The sequence below is a fragment of the Oncorhynchus kisutch genome, unplaced genomic scaffold, assembly GCF_002021735.2.
Source record: "Oncorhynchus kisutch isolate 150728-3 unplaced genomic scaffold, Okis_V2 scaffold1173, whole genome shotgun sequence".
Classification (NCBI taxonomy): Eukaryota; Metazoa; Chordata; class Actinopteri; order Salmoniformes; family Salmonidae; genus Oncorhynchus; species Oncorhynchus kisutch.
This window is the reverse complement of record NW_022263118.1, coordinates 57,501-73,621: the sequence shown is the minus strand read 5'-3', so window position 1 is coordinate 73,621 and position 16,121 is coordinate 57,501. Positions and strand designations below refer to the sequence as shown.

At 45.3% G+C, this 16,121-nt stretch overlaps 1 protein-coding gene across 1 annotated transcript in view; it reads right to left on the bottom strand.

The window, feature by feature from the left end:
- Window positions 1–457: 457 nt before the first annotated feature.
- The window catches only part of LOC116365154 (RNA-binding motif, single-stranded-interacting protein 3), a gene marked incomplete at its 3' end in the record, with an annotated part of 53,443 nt that continues 37,779 nt past the window's right edge, over window positions 458–16,121 (bottom strand). The window contains 1 exon segment of the mRNA XM_031817858.1: window positions 458–633. Coding sequence (XP_031673718.1) covers window positions 458–633 — 176 coding nt within the window.

Here is a 16,121-nt window from a genome sequence, read left to right as displayed (position 1 = left end):
GTAGTAGTAGCAGTATGATGTCCTACTAGAGAGTAACGGTTAATGTGATTGGATGTTCATTATTTGACTAGGCAACCTGTATTTGATATTGTGTTGTTATTTCGCTGAACACTAGATGGTTGAATTGTATTGTTGGCAGTGAAACAAGGCTACTCCGGCGAGGAGAAAAACACAAATGTAATAGCCCCGTTGGAAAATATAAATGGACCCTTTTTTGATATTTTTATATATATATATTTTTATGCATTTTTATTTGGCATAACCCCGACTGCATTGCGCATACCCCTGCCTACCCCAGTTTGGGAATACCTTCATCTACACTGATTGATGTGGAATTAACAAGTGACGTCAATAAGCGATCATAGCTCTCAGCTGGATTCACCTGTTTAGTCCAGTCAGTGGTGGTAGTAAAGTAATGATATATCCAGTTCACTAATAGAGAGAAATCTCCACTTACGGTTGACATAGTTTGATGAGGTCCTGGTCACTGGTCCCAGAGGGCAGTCCTCTGATGTACAGGTTAGTTTGACTGAGCTGCTCCATATTACAGCCTCCTCCTCTTCCTCTGTGGTGACCGTTGTTAGGGCTGGGACTGGGAGGGACCATGGTGGAAGGGGGAGGGGCATAGGACTGCTAAGAGAGAGAGAGAGAGAGAGAGAGAGAGAGAGAGAGAGAGAGATTACAACTACAGAATTATACACAGCAGTATATAACAGGGGCAGCAGGCAGCCTAGTGATTAGAGCGTTGGGCCAGTAACCAAAAGGTCACTGCAGTCCTCCAAACACCGGCTTCGAGGGCATTACCAACATATTCAAATAATAATAATTTACATATTTTAATTAAAAACGTTATTTTAATGAATTTTGTCATACTATTTCATCAATATAGTCCCGACACAAATCTAGGGTTGCTACCCAAGCCGGCTGATCGTTTGTTCTATTGGTTCGGTTACTAGAGGCACAACCAGTCGCTCGTTCTGTTGGTCTGGTTACTAGAGGCACAACCAGTCGCTCGTTCTATTGGTCCGGTTACTAGAGGCACAACCAGTCGCTCGTTCTATTGGTTCGGTTACTAGGGGCACAACCAGTCGCTGGTTCTATTGGTTCTGGTTACTAGAGACGCGACCCAGTCGTTCGTTCTATTGGTTCGGTTACTAGAGGCACAACCAGTCGCTCGTTCTATTGGTTCCGGTTACTAGAGACACGACCCAGTCGTTCGTTCTATTGGTTCGGTTACCAGAGACGCGACCAAGTCATTCGTTCTATTGGTTCCGGTTACTAGAGACGCGACCCAGTCGCTCAGTCTATTGGTTCCGGTTACTAGAAACACGACCCAGTCATTCGTTCTATTGGTTCCGGTTACTAGAGACGTGACCCAGTTATTCGTTCTATTGGTTCCAGTTACTAGAGACGCAACCCAGTCATTCGTTCTATTGGTTCCGGTTACTAGCGACCCAGTCGTTCGTTCCATTGGTTCCGGTTACTAGAGACGCGACCCAGTCATTCGTTCTATTGGTTCCGGTTACTAGAGACGTGACCCAGTCGTTCGTTCTTCATGTTCCATTGCCATACTGGTTAGCAACGTTCTTATCCCTTGCTAGCTAGCTAGCCAACTACGGCTAACTTACAGTCACGTCAAACAGCGCAGTCAGAATAACAGCAAAATAGCCACATTTGCGTTAGTTTCAGCTGTTTTCTAGTGACAGTTATTTGGAAACATCCATAACAATGAGCTAACGAGGTGTGATTTCACGTAGAAAATGTGCTCTCTCATCAGGACACTGTTGTTTAAGCGGAGCTAGACAACAACACAGCTCACAGAATCACCTCAAACTGAACCTGGAAAGACTGCAAAACCAGCTGCACTTCGTTTCGTTTGACCTTTTCTTTCTTCCAAATTGACATTTCATTGTATATATATCCACGTTCGTTACTATGGAGATAGAATCGGAATATTTAAACAATGTGGTAAAATGTCTGGGTGACAGACAGCAAGGTTTATACAAATCTCCACTGTTGAAAACAAAATGTTAGTCGAAAAAGAAATGTGAGATAATGTCTAGATGATTTTTATAGTGGAGATCAATGTTTATAAATTGCCTGGCTGGGCTGATGAGACAGTGGATTGCAGCAGTCAGATGGAACAGAGTAAACAGGCATTTTAACGTCATAGATTTAGCGGGTGGTAACTTATGGAATAGACACCGGCTGGAATGCGGTTTTAACCAATCAGCATTCAGCATTAGACCCATCCGTTTTATGAATGAGGGAAATTACAATGAAGATATTCTGATGTTCTATTGTTAAAACACACTGTCTATCATTTAGACACTCCTGATTTCTCCAGGAATTATCCATGACACTACACTTACTCCCTCTCAGAGACAGAGTGGGTATAGAGGGTGTGTGTGTGTGTGTGTGTGTGTGTGTGTGTGTGTGTGTGTGTGTGTGTGTGTGTGTGTGTGTGTGTGTGTGTGTGTGTGTGTGTGTGTGTGTGTGTGTGTGTGTGTGTGTGTGTGTGTGTGTGTGTGTGATAATGACTAGTTGTCACCACTCTCTACAGAGGCTGAGCCCTGATATTAATATATTGCCTGTACTTACCCAACCATACAATTACTGTCCCAGACAGACCAGACCAAACACACACACACACACACACCTGTGTGCCTGAGGCTTCGATGGTAGTACTATAAGAGAATGGATTAAGTTCTCAGCAATACGATCCAGAACAGTAAGAGCAGAGACGGAGCAACATTCCATCCCCTCTAACAAATATGTTCTCTATGAGAAATAACAGGGGAGGATATAGTATGGAGGGGTAACAGGGGAGGATATAGTATGGAGGGGTAACAGGGGAGGATATAGTATGGAGGGGTAACAGGGAGGATATAGTATGGAGGGGTAACAGGGGAGGATAGAGTATGGAGGGGTAACAGGGAGGATAGAGTATGGAGGGGTAACAGGATATAGTATGGAGGGGTAACAGGGGAGGATATAGTATGGAGGGGTAACAGGATATAGTATGGAGGGGTAACAGGGGAGGATATAGTATGGAGGGGTAACAGGGGAGGATAGAGTATGGAGGGGTAACAGGGAGGATAGAGTATGGAGGGGTAACAGGCTATAGTATGGAGGGGTGACAGGGGAGGATATAGTATGGAGGGGTAACAGGGGAGGATATAGTATGGAGGGGTAACAGGGGTGGATATAGTATGGAGGGGTAACAGGGAGGATATAGTATGGAGGGGTAACAGGGGAGGATAGAGTATGGAGGGGGTAACAGGGGAGGATATAGTATGGAGGGGTAAACAGGGGAGGATAGAGTATGGAGGGGTAACAGGGGAGGATATAGTATGGAGGGGTAACAGGGGAGGATATAGTATGGAGGGTAACAGGGAGGATAGAGTATGGAGGGGTAACAGGGGAGGATATAGTATGGAGGGGTAACAGGGGAGGATAGAGTATGGAGGGGTAACAGGGGAGGATAGAGTATGGAGGGGTAACAGGGGAGGATATAGTATGGAGGGGTAACAGGGGAGGATATAGTATGGAGGGGTAACAGGATATAGTATGGAGGGGTAACAGGAGAGGATATAGTATGGAGGGGTAACAGGGGAGGATATAGTATGGAGGGGTAAACAGGGGAGGTTATAGTATGGAGGGGTAACAGGGGAGGATATAGTATGGAGGGGTAACAGGATATAGTATGGAGGGTTGACAGGGGAGGATATAGTATGGAGGGGTAACAGGGGAGGATATAGTATGGAGGGGTAAACAGGGGAGGATATAGTATGGAGGGGTAACAGGGGAGGATATAGTATGGAGGGGTAACAGGGGAGGAATATAGTATGGAGGGGTAACAGGGGAGGATATGGTATGGAGGGGTAACAGGGGAGAATATAGTATGGAGGGGTAACAGGGGAGGATATAGTATGAAGGGGTAACAGGATATAGTATGGAGGGGTAACAGGGGAGGATATAGTATGGAGGGGTAACAGGGGAGAATATAGTATGGAGGGGTAAACAGGGAGGATATAGTATGGAGGGTTGACAGGGGATGATTTAGTATGGAGGGGTAACAGGGGAGGATATAGTATGGAGGGGTAACAGGGGAGGATATAGTATGGAGGGTTGACAGGGGAGGATATAGTATGGAGGGGTAACAGGGGAGGATATAGTATGGAGGGGTAACAGGGGAGGATATAGTATGGAGGGGTAACAGGGGAGGATATAGTATGGAGGGGTAACAGGGGAGGATATAGTATTGAAGGGGTAACAGGATATAGTATGGAGGGGTAACAGGGGAGGATATAGTATGGAGGGGTAACAGGGGAGGATATAGTATGGAGGGTTGACAGGGGAGGATATAGTATGGAGGGGTAACAGGGGAGGATATAGTATGGAGGGAAAACAGGGGAGGATATAGTATGGAGGGGTAACAGGGGAGGATATAGTATGGAGGGGTAACAGGGGAGGATATAGTATGGAGGGGTAACAGGGGAGGATATAGTATGAAGGGGTACAGGATATAGTATGGAGGGGTAACAGGGAGGATATAGTATGGAGGGGTAACAGGGGAGGATATAGTATGGAGGGGTAACAGGGAGGATATAGTATGGAGGGGTAACAGGATATAGTATGGAGGGGTAACAGGATATAGTATGGAGGGGTAACAAGGGAGGATAAGTATGGAGGGGTAACAGGGGAGGATATAGTATGGAGGGGTAACAGGGGAGGATATAGTATGGAGGGCTGACAGGGGAGGAGAGGATGAGAGGGGAGAGAGGAGATAAGGGAAAGAGAAAAGGGGAGGGGATGAGAGGAAGGTTGTGGAGGGGAGATGAGGGGAAGAGAATAGGGGAGTGTAGAGATGGGGGAGTCAGCTCTCTGTAATGATATTGTATGTTGACACATGTTCTCCTCTCCAACAACATCTCACAGTTTCACCTATTTGACTCCTCTCACAGTAATCTCATCATCTGGACAACTCAGAGACATTAACCTACTGGGACATACCAGAAAGCCATCCCATAAAGCCATCCCAGAAAGCCATCCCATAAAGCCATCCCATAAAGCCATCGCATAAAGCCATCCCATAAGGCCATCCCATAAGGCCATCCCAGAACGCCATCCAAAGCCACTAACAGTCAGTCATGTGTTGTATGTATGGCCCAGCAGGAATTGAACCTTCTATACTGGTGTAGTGAACACCATGATCTACCAACTGAGCCACACAGGTCACTTATTTGTTGACAGTCACCTCCACTTCTCAACTGCCCTGCCCTGCCCTCCCCTCCTCCTGTCCTCCCCTCCCCTCCCCCTCCATCCTCCCCTCCCCCCTCCACTCCTCCCTAACTCCCATCCTCCCCACTCTCCTCCACTACCCAACTCTCCTTGGCATCCCCTCCTCCCCAAAACTCATCCCCTCCTCCCCAACTCCCATCCCCTCCTCCCCAACTCCCATCCCCTCCTCCCCAACTACCCTCCCATCCCCTCCCTACCCAACTCCCCTCTCATCCCCTCTCCTCCCCAACTCCCCTCTCATCCCCTCTCCTACCCAACTCCCCTCTCATCCTTCTCTCCCCAAACTCCCCTCATCATCCTCCTTCTACCCAACTCCCATCCTCCTTCTCACCAACTCCCATCCCCTCCTCCCCCAAACTCCCCTCCTCCTCTCCTCACACTCTTTTCAACATTTTCCAGCAGTCGTTTCCCTACGATTCCAAAGAGGTTTTAGGTTAAAGTACACCGTTGAAATAAAGAGCGTTATTTAAAGTACACCGTTTTGAAATAAAGAGGTTAGTTAAAGTTACCACCGTTGTTGAATAAAGAGGTTAGTTTAAGTACACGTTGAAATAAAGAGGTTAGTTAAAGTTACACCGTTTGAAATAAAGAGGTTAGTTAAAGTACACCGTTGAAATAAAGAGGTTAGTTAAAGTACACCGTTGAAATAAAGAGGTTAGTTAAGTACACCGTTGAAATAAAGAGGTTAGTTAAAGTACACCGTTGAAATAAAGAGGTTAGTTAAAGTACACCGTTGAAATTGAATAAGAGGTTAGTTAAAGTACACCGTTGAAATAAAGAGGTTAGTTAAAGTACACCGTTGAAATAAAGAGGTTAGTTAAAGTACACCGTTGAAATAAAGAGGTTAGTTAAAGTACACCGTTGAAATAAAGAGGTTAGTTAAAGTACACCGTTGAAATAAAGAGGTTAGTTAAAGTACACCGTTGAAATAAAGAGGTTAGTTAAAGTACACCGTTGAAATAAAGAGGTTAGTTAAAGTACACCGTTGAAATAAAGAGGTTAGTTAAAGTACACCGTTGAAATAAAGAGGTTAGTTAAAGTACACCGTTGAAATAAAGAGGTTAGTTAAAGTACACCGTTGAAATAAAGAGGTAGTTAAAGTACACCGTTGAAATAAAGAGGTTAGTTAAAGTACACCCGTTGAAATAAAGAGGTTAGTTAAAGTACACCGTTGAAATAAAGAGGTTAGTTAAAGTACACCCGTTGAAATAAAGAGGTTAGTTAAAGTACACCGTTGAAATAAAGAGGTTAGTTTAAAGTACACCCGTTGAAATAAAGAGGTTAGTTAAAGTACACCGTTGAAATAAAGAGGTTAGTTAAAGTACACCCGTTGAAATAAAGAGGTTAGTTAAAGTACACCGTTGAAATAAAGAGGTTAGTTAAAGTACACTGTTGAAATAAAGAGGTTAGTTAAAGTACACCGTTGAAATAAAGAGGTTAGTTAAAGTACACCTGTTGAATAAAGAGGTTAGTTAAAGTACACCGTTGAAATAAAGAGGTTAGTTAAAGTACACCTGTTGAAATAAAGAGGTTAGTTAAAGTACACCGTTGAAATAAAGAGGTTAGTTAAAGTACACCGTTGAAATAAAGAGGTTAGTTAAAGTACACTGTTGAAATAAAGAGGTTAGTTAAAGTACACCGTTGAAATAAAGAGGTTAGTTAAAGTACACCTGTTGAAATAAAGAGGTTAGTTAAAGTACACCTGTTGAAATAAAGAGGTTAGTTAAAGTACACCGTTGAAATAAAGAGGTTAGTTAAGTACACCTGTTGAAATAAAGAGGTTAGTTAAAGTACACCGTTGAAATAAAGAGGTTAGTTAAAGTACACCGTTGAAATAAAGAGGTTAGTTAAAGTACACCTGTTGAAATAAAGAGGTTAGTTAAAGTACACCGCTGAAATAAAGAGGTTAGTTAAAGTACACCGTTGAAATAAAGAGGTTAGTTAAAGTACACCGTTGAAATAAAGAGGTTAGTTAAAGTACACCGTTGAAATAAAGAGGTTAGTTAAAGTACACCGTTGAAATAAAGAGGTTAGTTAAAGTACACCGTTGAAATTGGGGGAAACTGCAACAATGTGAAAGATGAAACAACAGCATCCACAACAATACCAGGATGCAAAGCTGCTTGTGTTTGACTGATGGAGACGTCTGTTCATGTTGAAGTTCTCTGTCTCTACCTTCTCCTCTCCTTACCCCAAGACAGACAGGCAGACAGGCAGACAGGCAGGCAGGCAGGCAGGCCTCTCCAAAATTGGTTTCAAATGACTGCTTCCCTTTACCTTTCTGTCTCCTCTCCCTTCATCTCTCCCCTCCTCCTCTCCCTTCACCTATCCCCTCCTCCTCTCCCTTCATCTCTCCCCTCCTGCCTCTCCCTTCATCTCTCCCCTCCTCCTCTCCCTTCATCTCTCCCCTCCTCCTCTCCCTTCATCTCTCCCCTCCTGCCTCTCCCTTCATCTCTCCCCTCCTCCTCTCCCTTCATCTCTCCCCTCCTCCCTCTCCCTTCATCTCTCCCCTCCTCCCTCTACCTCTCCCCTCCTCCTCTCCTTTCACTTCTCCCTCCTCCTATCCCCTCCTCCTCTCCCTTCACCTCTCCCTTCACCTCTCCCTTCATCTCTCCCCTCCTCTTTTACCTTCACCTCTCCCCTCATCCTCTCCCTTCACCTCTCCCCTCATCCTCTCCCTTCATCTCTCCCCTCATCCTCTCCCTTCATCTCTCCCCTCCTCCTATCCCCTCCTCTCCCTTACCTCTCCCTCCTCCTATCCCCTCCTCTCCCTTACCTCTCCTTCACCTCTCCCCTCCTCCTCTCCCTTCACCTCTCCCCAAACCTACCAAACCTACCAAACCTACCAAACTTACCAAACCTACCAAACTTACCAAACTTATCAAACCTACCAAACCTACCAAACCTACCAAACCTACCAAACTTGCCAAACCTACCAAACTTACCAAACCTACCAAACAATTTGATTATCCGCAATAAACAGAAGTAGATTTGTCAACTACCACCTTAATCTAAGGAGTCGAAAGAGGAGAAATTGGCACCAACACATCCCTTACAAATATTCCACCTGCAATCAGCCTGCCCACTAAATGTACTCTCTTCCTGAACACAGCAACTGCTTTGTTCATTCTGAAAGCAGAATGTATAAATTCAGCTCCCACCTTTTCACCGACCGCGAGCAGAGCCTCCTCCACCTTAACTCCGTTCTCAGGAACACACAGCGGAGGAGACAGCATGTCCTCCATGCTATGCTGCAAAGCCATCGTGCACACCACACCGGTCAAACCCTAGGAAACTAAAACTCCTTCCTCTTCCTCCCTAACTTTGAATGAAATCAGCGGGTACCGCTAATCTAACAGTGCGTTGAATCTCAAACATAGAAAATACAATTGAAAGAAAAGACCAAGGAAAGAATAAAGAAATGAAGTAAGGACAGAGACCTCCACACAGCCTCTCAACTACAAACACTCCCAGAATGCATTGAGAGAGAGAGAAAGAATGAGAGAGAGAGAGAGAGAGAGGATGAGAGAGAGAGAGAGAGAGAGAGCTGTTCTGGACAAGTCCACAGCTTCCTGAAGGAAGGCAGAGGAAATAATTGAGTCTATTTTAGGATCAGAGCTGCAATCCTGTCCTTTCTCTCAGAGGAACAGTTGAGAAAGGGACTGATGAAGGGACTGAGGAAGGAAATGAGGAAGAGACTGAGGAAGAGACTGAGGAAGAGACTGAGGAAGGGACTGAGGAAGAGTCTGAGGAATGGGCTGAGAAAGGGACTGAGGAAGAGACTGAGGAAGAGACTGAGGAAGAGACTGAGGAAGAGTCTGAGGAAGAGACTGAGGAAGAGACTGAGGAAGAGACTGAGGAGGAGACCGAGGAAGGGACCGAGGAAGAGAACGAGGAAGAGACCGACGAAGAGACCGAGGAAGAGACCGAGGAAAGGACCGAGGAAGAGACCGAGAAAGGGACCGAGGAAGAGACCGAGGAAGGAACCGAGGAAGGGACTGAGGAAGGGACTGAGGAAGGGACTATAAACACCCCCGTGCCACACACCTCATCACATACACACATCTCATCATACACATCCTCACACACATCTCAACATACACACACACACATCTCATCACACACACACACTTCTCATCAAACACACCCAAAGACATATCTCATTACACACATCTCATTACACACACAAACCTCATCATACACACACCCACATCTCATCACACACACACACACACACACACACACACACACACACACACACACACACACACACACACACAAACATCTCATAATACACACACACATCTCATCACACACACATCTCATCACACACACACCAACACACACATCTCATCACACATATCTCATCACACACCAACAAACACATCTCATCACAGACACACACACACACATCTCATCACACACACACCAACACACACATCTCATCACACACATCTCATCACACACACATCTCATCACACACACATCTCATCACACACACATCTCATCACACACACGAACACAAACACACCAACATACACATCTCATCACATACATCTCATCACACACACATCTCATCACACACACATCTCATCACACACACGAACACAAACACACCAACACACACATCTCATCACACACCAACACACACATCTCATCACACACCAACACACACATCTCATCACACACATCTCATCACACACACAAACACACCAACATACACATCTCATCACACACACCAACACACACATCTCATCACACACACATGAACACACACATCTCATCACACACACACGAACACACACATCTCATCACACACACCAACACACACATCTCATCACACACACCAACACACACATCTCATCACACACACCAACACCAACATCTCATCACATTATTCATCTGTTATGAATCCAGGGACTCTTTGTCTGCTGGACCAACACATCACACCTTCATTAACCAATAGAGAGTCTGCTGGGCCAACACATCACACCTTCATTAACCAATAGAGAGTCTGCTGGACCAACACATCACACCTTCATTAACCAATAGAGAGTCTGCTGGACCAACACATCACACCTTCATTAACCAATAGAGAGTCTGCTGGACCAACACATCACACCTTCATTAACCAATAGAGAGTCTGCTGGACCAACACATCACACCCTCATTAACCAATAGAGAGTCTGCTGGACCAACACATCACACCTTCATTAACCAATAGAGAGTCTGCTGGGACCAACACATCACACCTTCATTAACCAATAGAGAGTCTGCTGGGACCAACACATCACACCTTCATTAACCAATAGAGAGTCTGCTGGACCAACACATCACACCTTCATTAATCAATAGAGAGTCTGCTGGACCAACACATCACACCTTCATTAACCAATAGAGAGTCTGCTGGACCAACACATCACACCTTCATTAACCAATAGAAAGTCTGCTGGGACCAACACATCACACCTTCATTAACCAATAGAGAGTCTGCTGGGACCAACACATCACACCTTCATTAACCAATAGAGAGTCTGCTGGACCAACACATCACACCTTCATTAACCAATAGAGAGTCTGCTGGACCAACACATCACACCTTCATTAACCAATAGAGAAAGAGCAGGAGAATCTCCTGATGCATACGGTCCCTCCCACTAAGGCCAGTGTTGAATCGATGATGTACCAGGTTTATACACTTACATAATTATATACAACAACCCTCTAATGCTGTCAACGACAACACAACAACCCTCTGATGCTGTCAACAACAACACAACAACCCTCTGATGCTTGTCAACAACAACACAACAACCATGTGATGCTGTCAACAACAACACAACAACCCTCTGATGCTGTCAACAACAACACAACAACCCTCTGATGCTTGTCAACAACAACACAACAACCCTCTGATGCTGTCAACAACAACACAACAACCCTCTGATGCTTGTCAACAACAACACAACAACCCTCTGATGCTGTCAACAACAACACAACAACCATGTGATGCTGTCAACAACAACACAACAACCCTCTGATGCTGTCAACAACAACACAACAACCCTCTGATGCTTGTCAACAACAACACAACAACCCTCTGATGCTGTCAACAACAACACAACAACCCTCTGATGTCATAACCAAGTTGCACAACCATGCAGCGTACTCTACCACAACGTGAAATGATATTTCTAGGGGGTTTAGGGTTTAAGTTAAACATAGGGTTGGAATTAGGTTTAGGGTCAGGAGCTAGGGTCACGATTAGGGAAATTAGGGGTTTGAATGGTGTGTGTGTGTGTGTGTGTGTGTGTGTGTGTGTGTGTCTCTTTTTTCAGTACTTCAAATTATATTAACTGAGCTAGTAGGTTCCCCTCCTCTGTCATTTCCTTAACGATTACACACACACACACACACACACACACACACACACACACACACACACACACACACACACACACACACACACACACACACACACACACACACACACACACACACACAGCTAACTTTGTTGGGACACACAACACACACACACACACACACACACACAGCAGTATCCAGTCGCATTCTTCCTTCTTATATTTCTGACCTCTGTCTTCCCAGTCTGAAAACATGAATATTGAACAGTAGCAGCTTCACACAGTCTCTTTATTATGGATATTTATGCAAATCACACATTAGTATATTCAATAAGTATTTTTTTCTCCTCCACTCTGCCCTGAATCAAAGTTGAATCCAGTAAGAATGAACAGAACGGCAGACAGAGAGAGTTCATACAGGGTATCACAGAGAGAGAGAGAGAGAGAGACAGAGAGACAGAGAGAGAGAGAGACAGGGAGACAGAGAGAGAGAGAGAGAGAGAGAGAGACAGAGAGAGAGAGAAACAGAGAGACAGAGGGACAGGGAGACATGGAGACAGAGGGACAGGGAGACAGAGGAACAGGGAGACAGAGGGACAGAGTGACAGGAAGACAGGGAGACAGAGACAGAGAGGCAAAGGGACAGAGTGACAGAGTGACAGGGAGACAGAGAGAGTTCATACAGGGTATCAGAGAGAGAGAGAGAGAGAAAGAGAGACAGAGAGAGAGAGACAGAGAGACAGGGAGACAGGGAGACAGAGAGACAGAGGGACAGGGAGACAGGGAGACAGAGGGACAGAGTGACAGGGAGACAGGGAGACAGAGAGGCAAAGGGACAGAGTGACAGGGATACAGGGAGACAGAGAGACAGAGAGACAGAGAGACAGAGAGAGACAGAGATACAGGGAGACAGAGAGGCAAAGGGACAGAGTGACAGGGATACAGGGATACAGGGAGACAGAGAGACAGAGAGACAGAGAGACAGAGAGACAGGGAGACAGAGAGAGACAGAGAGACAGAGAGACAGAGAGAGACAGAGAGACAGAGAGACAGAGAGAGACAGAGAGAGACAGAGAGACAGAGAGAGACAGAGAGAGACAGAGAGACAGAGAGACAGAGAGACAGGGAGACAGAGAGGCAAAGGGACAGAGTGACAGGGATACAGAGAGACAGAGAGACAGAGAGACAGGGATACAGGGATACAGAGAGACAGAGAGACAGAGAGACAGAGAGACAGAGAGACAGAGAGACAGAGAGACAGAGAGACAGAGAGAGACAGAGAGACAGAGAGACAGAGACAGAGAGACAGGGATACAGAGAGACAGAGAGACAGAGAGACAGAGAGACAGGGATACAGAGAGACAGAGAGAGACAGAGAGACAGAGAGACAGGGAGACAGGGAGACAGAGAGAGACAGGGAGACAGAGAGACAGGGATACAGAGAGACAGAGAGACAGAGAGAGACAGGGAGACAGAGAGACAGAGAGACAGAGAGACAGAGAGAGACAGAGAGACAGAGAGACAGAGAGAGACAGGGAGACAGAGAGACAGAGAGACAGAGAGACAGAGAGACAGAGAGAGACAGAGAGACAGAGTGACAGAGTGACAGAGGGACAGAGAGACAGGGAGACAGATGGTGATTAGAGTTCAAAGTACAACTGCAATCCTCAGTAAATGTCCCTGAAGTTTGTGCTGAAAGAAGTGAAACATTCATATTAAACCAACCAACTAAAGCGAGTTCATTTTAAGGGTATATCCCAAACGGAACTCTATTAGTTCACTATACAGGGAATAGGGTGCCATTTGGGATGTGGTCTCCCCTCTGGCTCATTAACATGTGAACGGAGCGAAGCAGTCGACCCCTTTTCTTTAATTCAGGAATGCCTTTTTAACTGTATTGTTGAATTTAAACAGTCAGATTGTTCCCTGCTCCTGTCTGCCTTTCCAGACGGGGAATTACCATCAACATGACAAGAGCAGAGAAGATTCTGACCGGAGAACTCAACAAGAGATTCTATAGAATGTAGAATGTCCTCAGAGTATTCTACTGTTTCCCCAGCAACAATGGGGACGGGAGACAATGTGAGGTGGGATATATGGCTCATTAATAATTCGCATGCTAATGAGTCGCCACTCATATGACCTACAGTTGAAGTCGGAAGTTTACATACACTTAGGTTGGAGTCATTAAAACAACGTTTTTCAAACACTCCACACATTTCTTGTTTACAAACTATAGTTTTGGCAAGTCGGTGATGGCCACTCCAATACATTGACTTTGTTGTCCTTAAGCCATTTTGCCACAACTTTGGAAGTATGCTTGGGGTCATTGTCCATTTGGAAGACCCATTTGCGACCAAGCTTTAACTTGTTGGGGAATAATCAGAATTAGTTGGTAACAAAGGTAAGATGTTTTATATTCATCATATGTTTGTAAGTTACTTCTCATCAGAATGTGTTTGTATAATACTGTGGCGGGGTTGCAGCATCTGTTCTATGTCAAGACTAAGTTGTTTGGGCCGGAGAGAGGGGAAAGGTCAAGGTGTATCTCTTGGCTCCACAATGTCTGTGTGCCAGTCAGTGTGTCTCTGTGATCTTGTCAAGATAGGATGGATTTGATATATGGCTGTTGATATGGAGGATTTGTTTATGGTTCTGAGTTTGAGAAAATAACATAGTTTAGGAGACAAAGCTGAACGATAAATTATGCCTATGCTCTCTGGCTGTGTGTGTGTGTCTTTGCTATAAAGGATCTCAGTTGAAATGTGTAAGGGAATCTCAGAGAATTCATTGATAGACACTGAATTGATCTGAGAGTCACAGGGTTGTGATAGAGCTCAAATAATTAAAGATGGACTTTTGTGATAACTAACTCTGACTTGTGTGTGGCTCTCATGATTTGGTAAATAGAGGACATTTCCATGACAAACTTCCTGACTGATGTCTTGAGATGTTGCCTCAATATATCCACATCATTTTCCTCCCTCATGATGCCATCTATTTTGTGAAGTGCACCAGTCCCTCCTGCAGCAAAGCACCCCCACAACATGATGCTGCCACCCCTGTGCTTCACGGTTGGGATGGTGTTCTTCAGCTTGCAAGCCTCCCTCTTTTTCCTCCAAGCATAACGATGGTCATTATGGCCAAACAGTTCTATTTTTGTTTCATCAGACCAGAGGACATTTCTCCAAAAAGTACAATCTTTGTCCCCATGTGCAGTAGCAAACCGTAGTGTGGCTTTTTTATGGCAGTTTTGGAGCAGTGACTTCTTTCTTGCTGAGCGGCCTTTCAGATTATTTCGATATAGGACTCATTTTACTGTGGATATAGATACTTTCTATATCTCGTTATATCCCGTTTCCTCCAGCATCTTCACAAGGTCCTTTGCTGTTGTTCTGGGATTGATTTGCACTTTTCACACACCAAAGTACGTTCATCTCTAGGAAACAGATCTCGTCTCCTTCCTGAGCGGTATGACGGCTCCCATGGTGTTTATACTTGTGTACTATTGTTTATACAGATGAGCGTGGTACCTTCAGGTGTTTGGAAACTGCTCCCAAGGGTGAACCAGACTTGTGGAGGTCTACCATTTTTATTTCTAGGTCTTGGCTGATTTCTTATGATTTCCCCATGATGTCAAGCAAAGACTAACTGAGTTTGAAGGTAGGCCTTGAAATACATCCATAGGTACACCTACAATTGATTCAAATGATGTCAATTAGCCTATCATGTGGTCATCCTGTCTGGGCTGGCGCCCCCCCTTGGGTTGTGCCATGGCGGAGATCTTTGTGGGCTATACTCGGCCCTGTCTCAGGATGGTAAGTTGGTGGTTGAAGATATCCCTCTAGTGGTGTGGGGGCTGTGCTTTGGCAAAGTGGGTGGGGTTATATCCTTCCTGTTTGGCCCTGTCCGGGGGTGTCCTCGGATGGGTCCACAGTGTCTCCTGACCCCTCCTGTCTCAGCCTCCAGTATTTATGCTGCAGTAGTTTATGTGTCGGGGGGCTAGGGTCAGTTTGTTATATCTGGAGTACTTCTCCTGTCCTATTCGGTGTCCTGTGTGAATCTAAGTGTGCATTCTCTAATTCTCTCCTTCTCTCTTTCTTTCTCTCTCTCGGAGGACCTGAGCCCTAGGACCATGCCCAAGGACTACCTGACATGATGACTCCTTGCTGTCCCCAGTCCATCTGACCGTGCTGCTGCTCCAGTTTCAACTGTTCTGCCTTATTATTATACGACCATGCTGGTCATTTATGAACATTTGAACATCTTGGCCATGTTCTGTTATAATCTCCACCCGGCACAGCCAGAAGAGGACTGGCCACCCCACATAGCCTGGTTCCTCTCTAGGTTTCTTCCTAGGTTTTGTCCTTTCTAGGGAGTTTTTCCTAGCCACCGTGCTTCTACATCTGCATTGCTTGCTGTTTGGGGTTTTAGGCTGGGTTTCTGTACAGCACT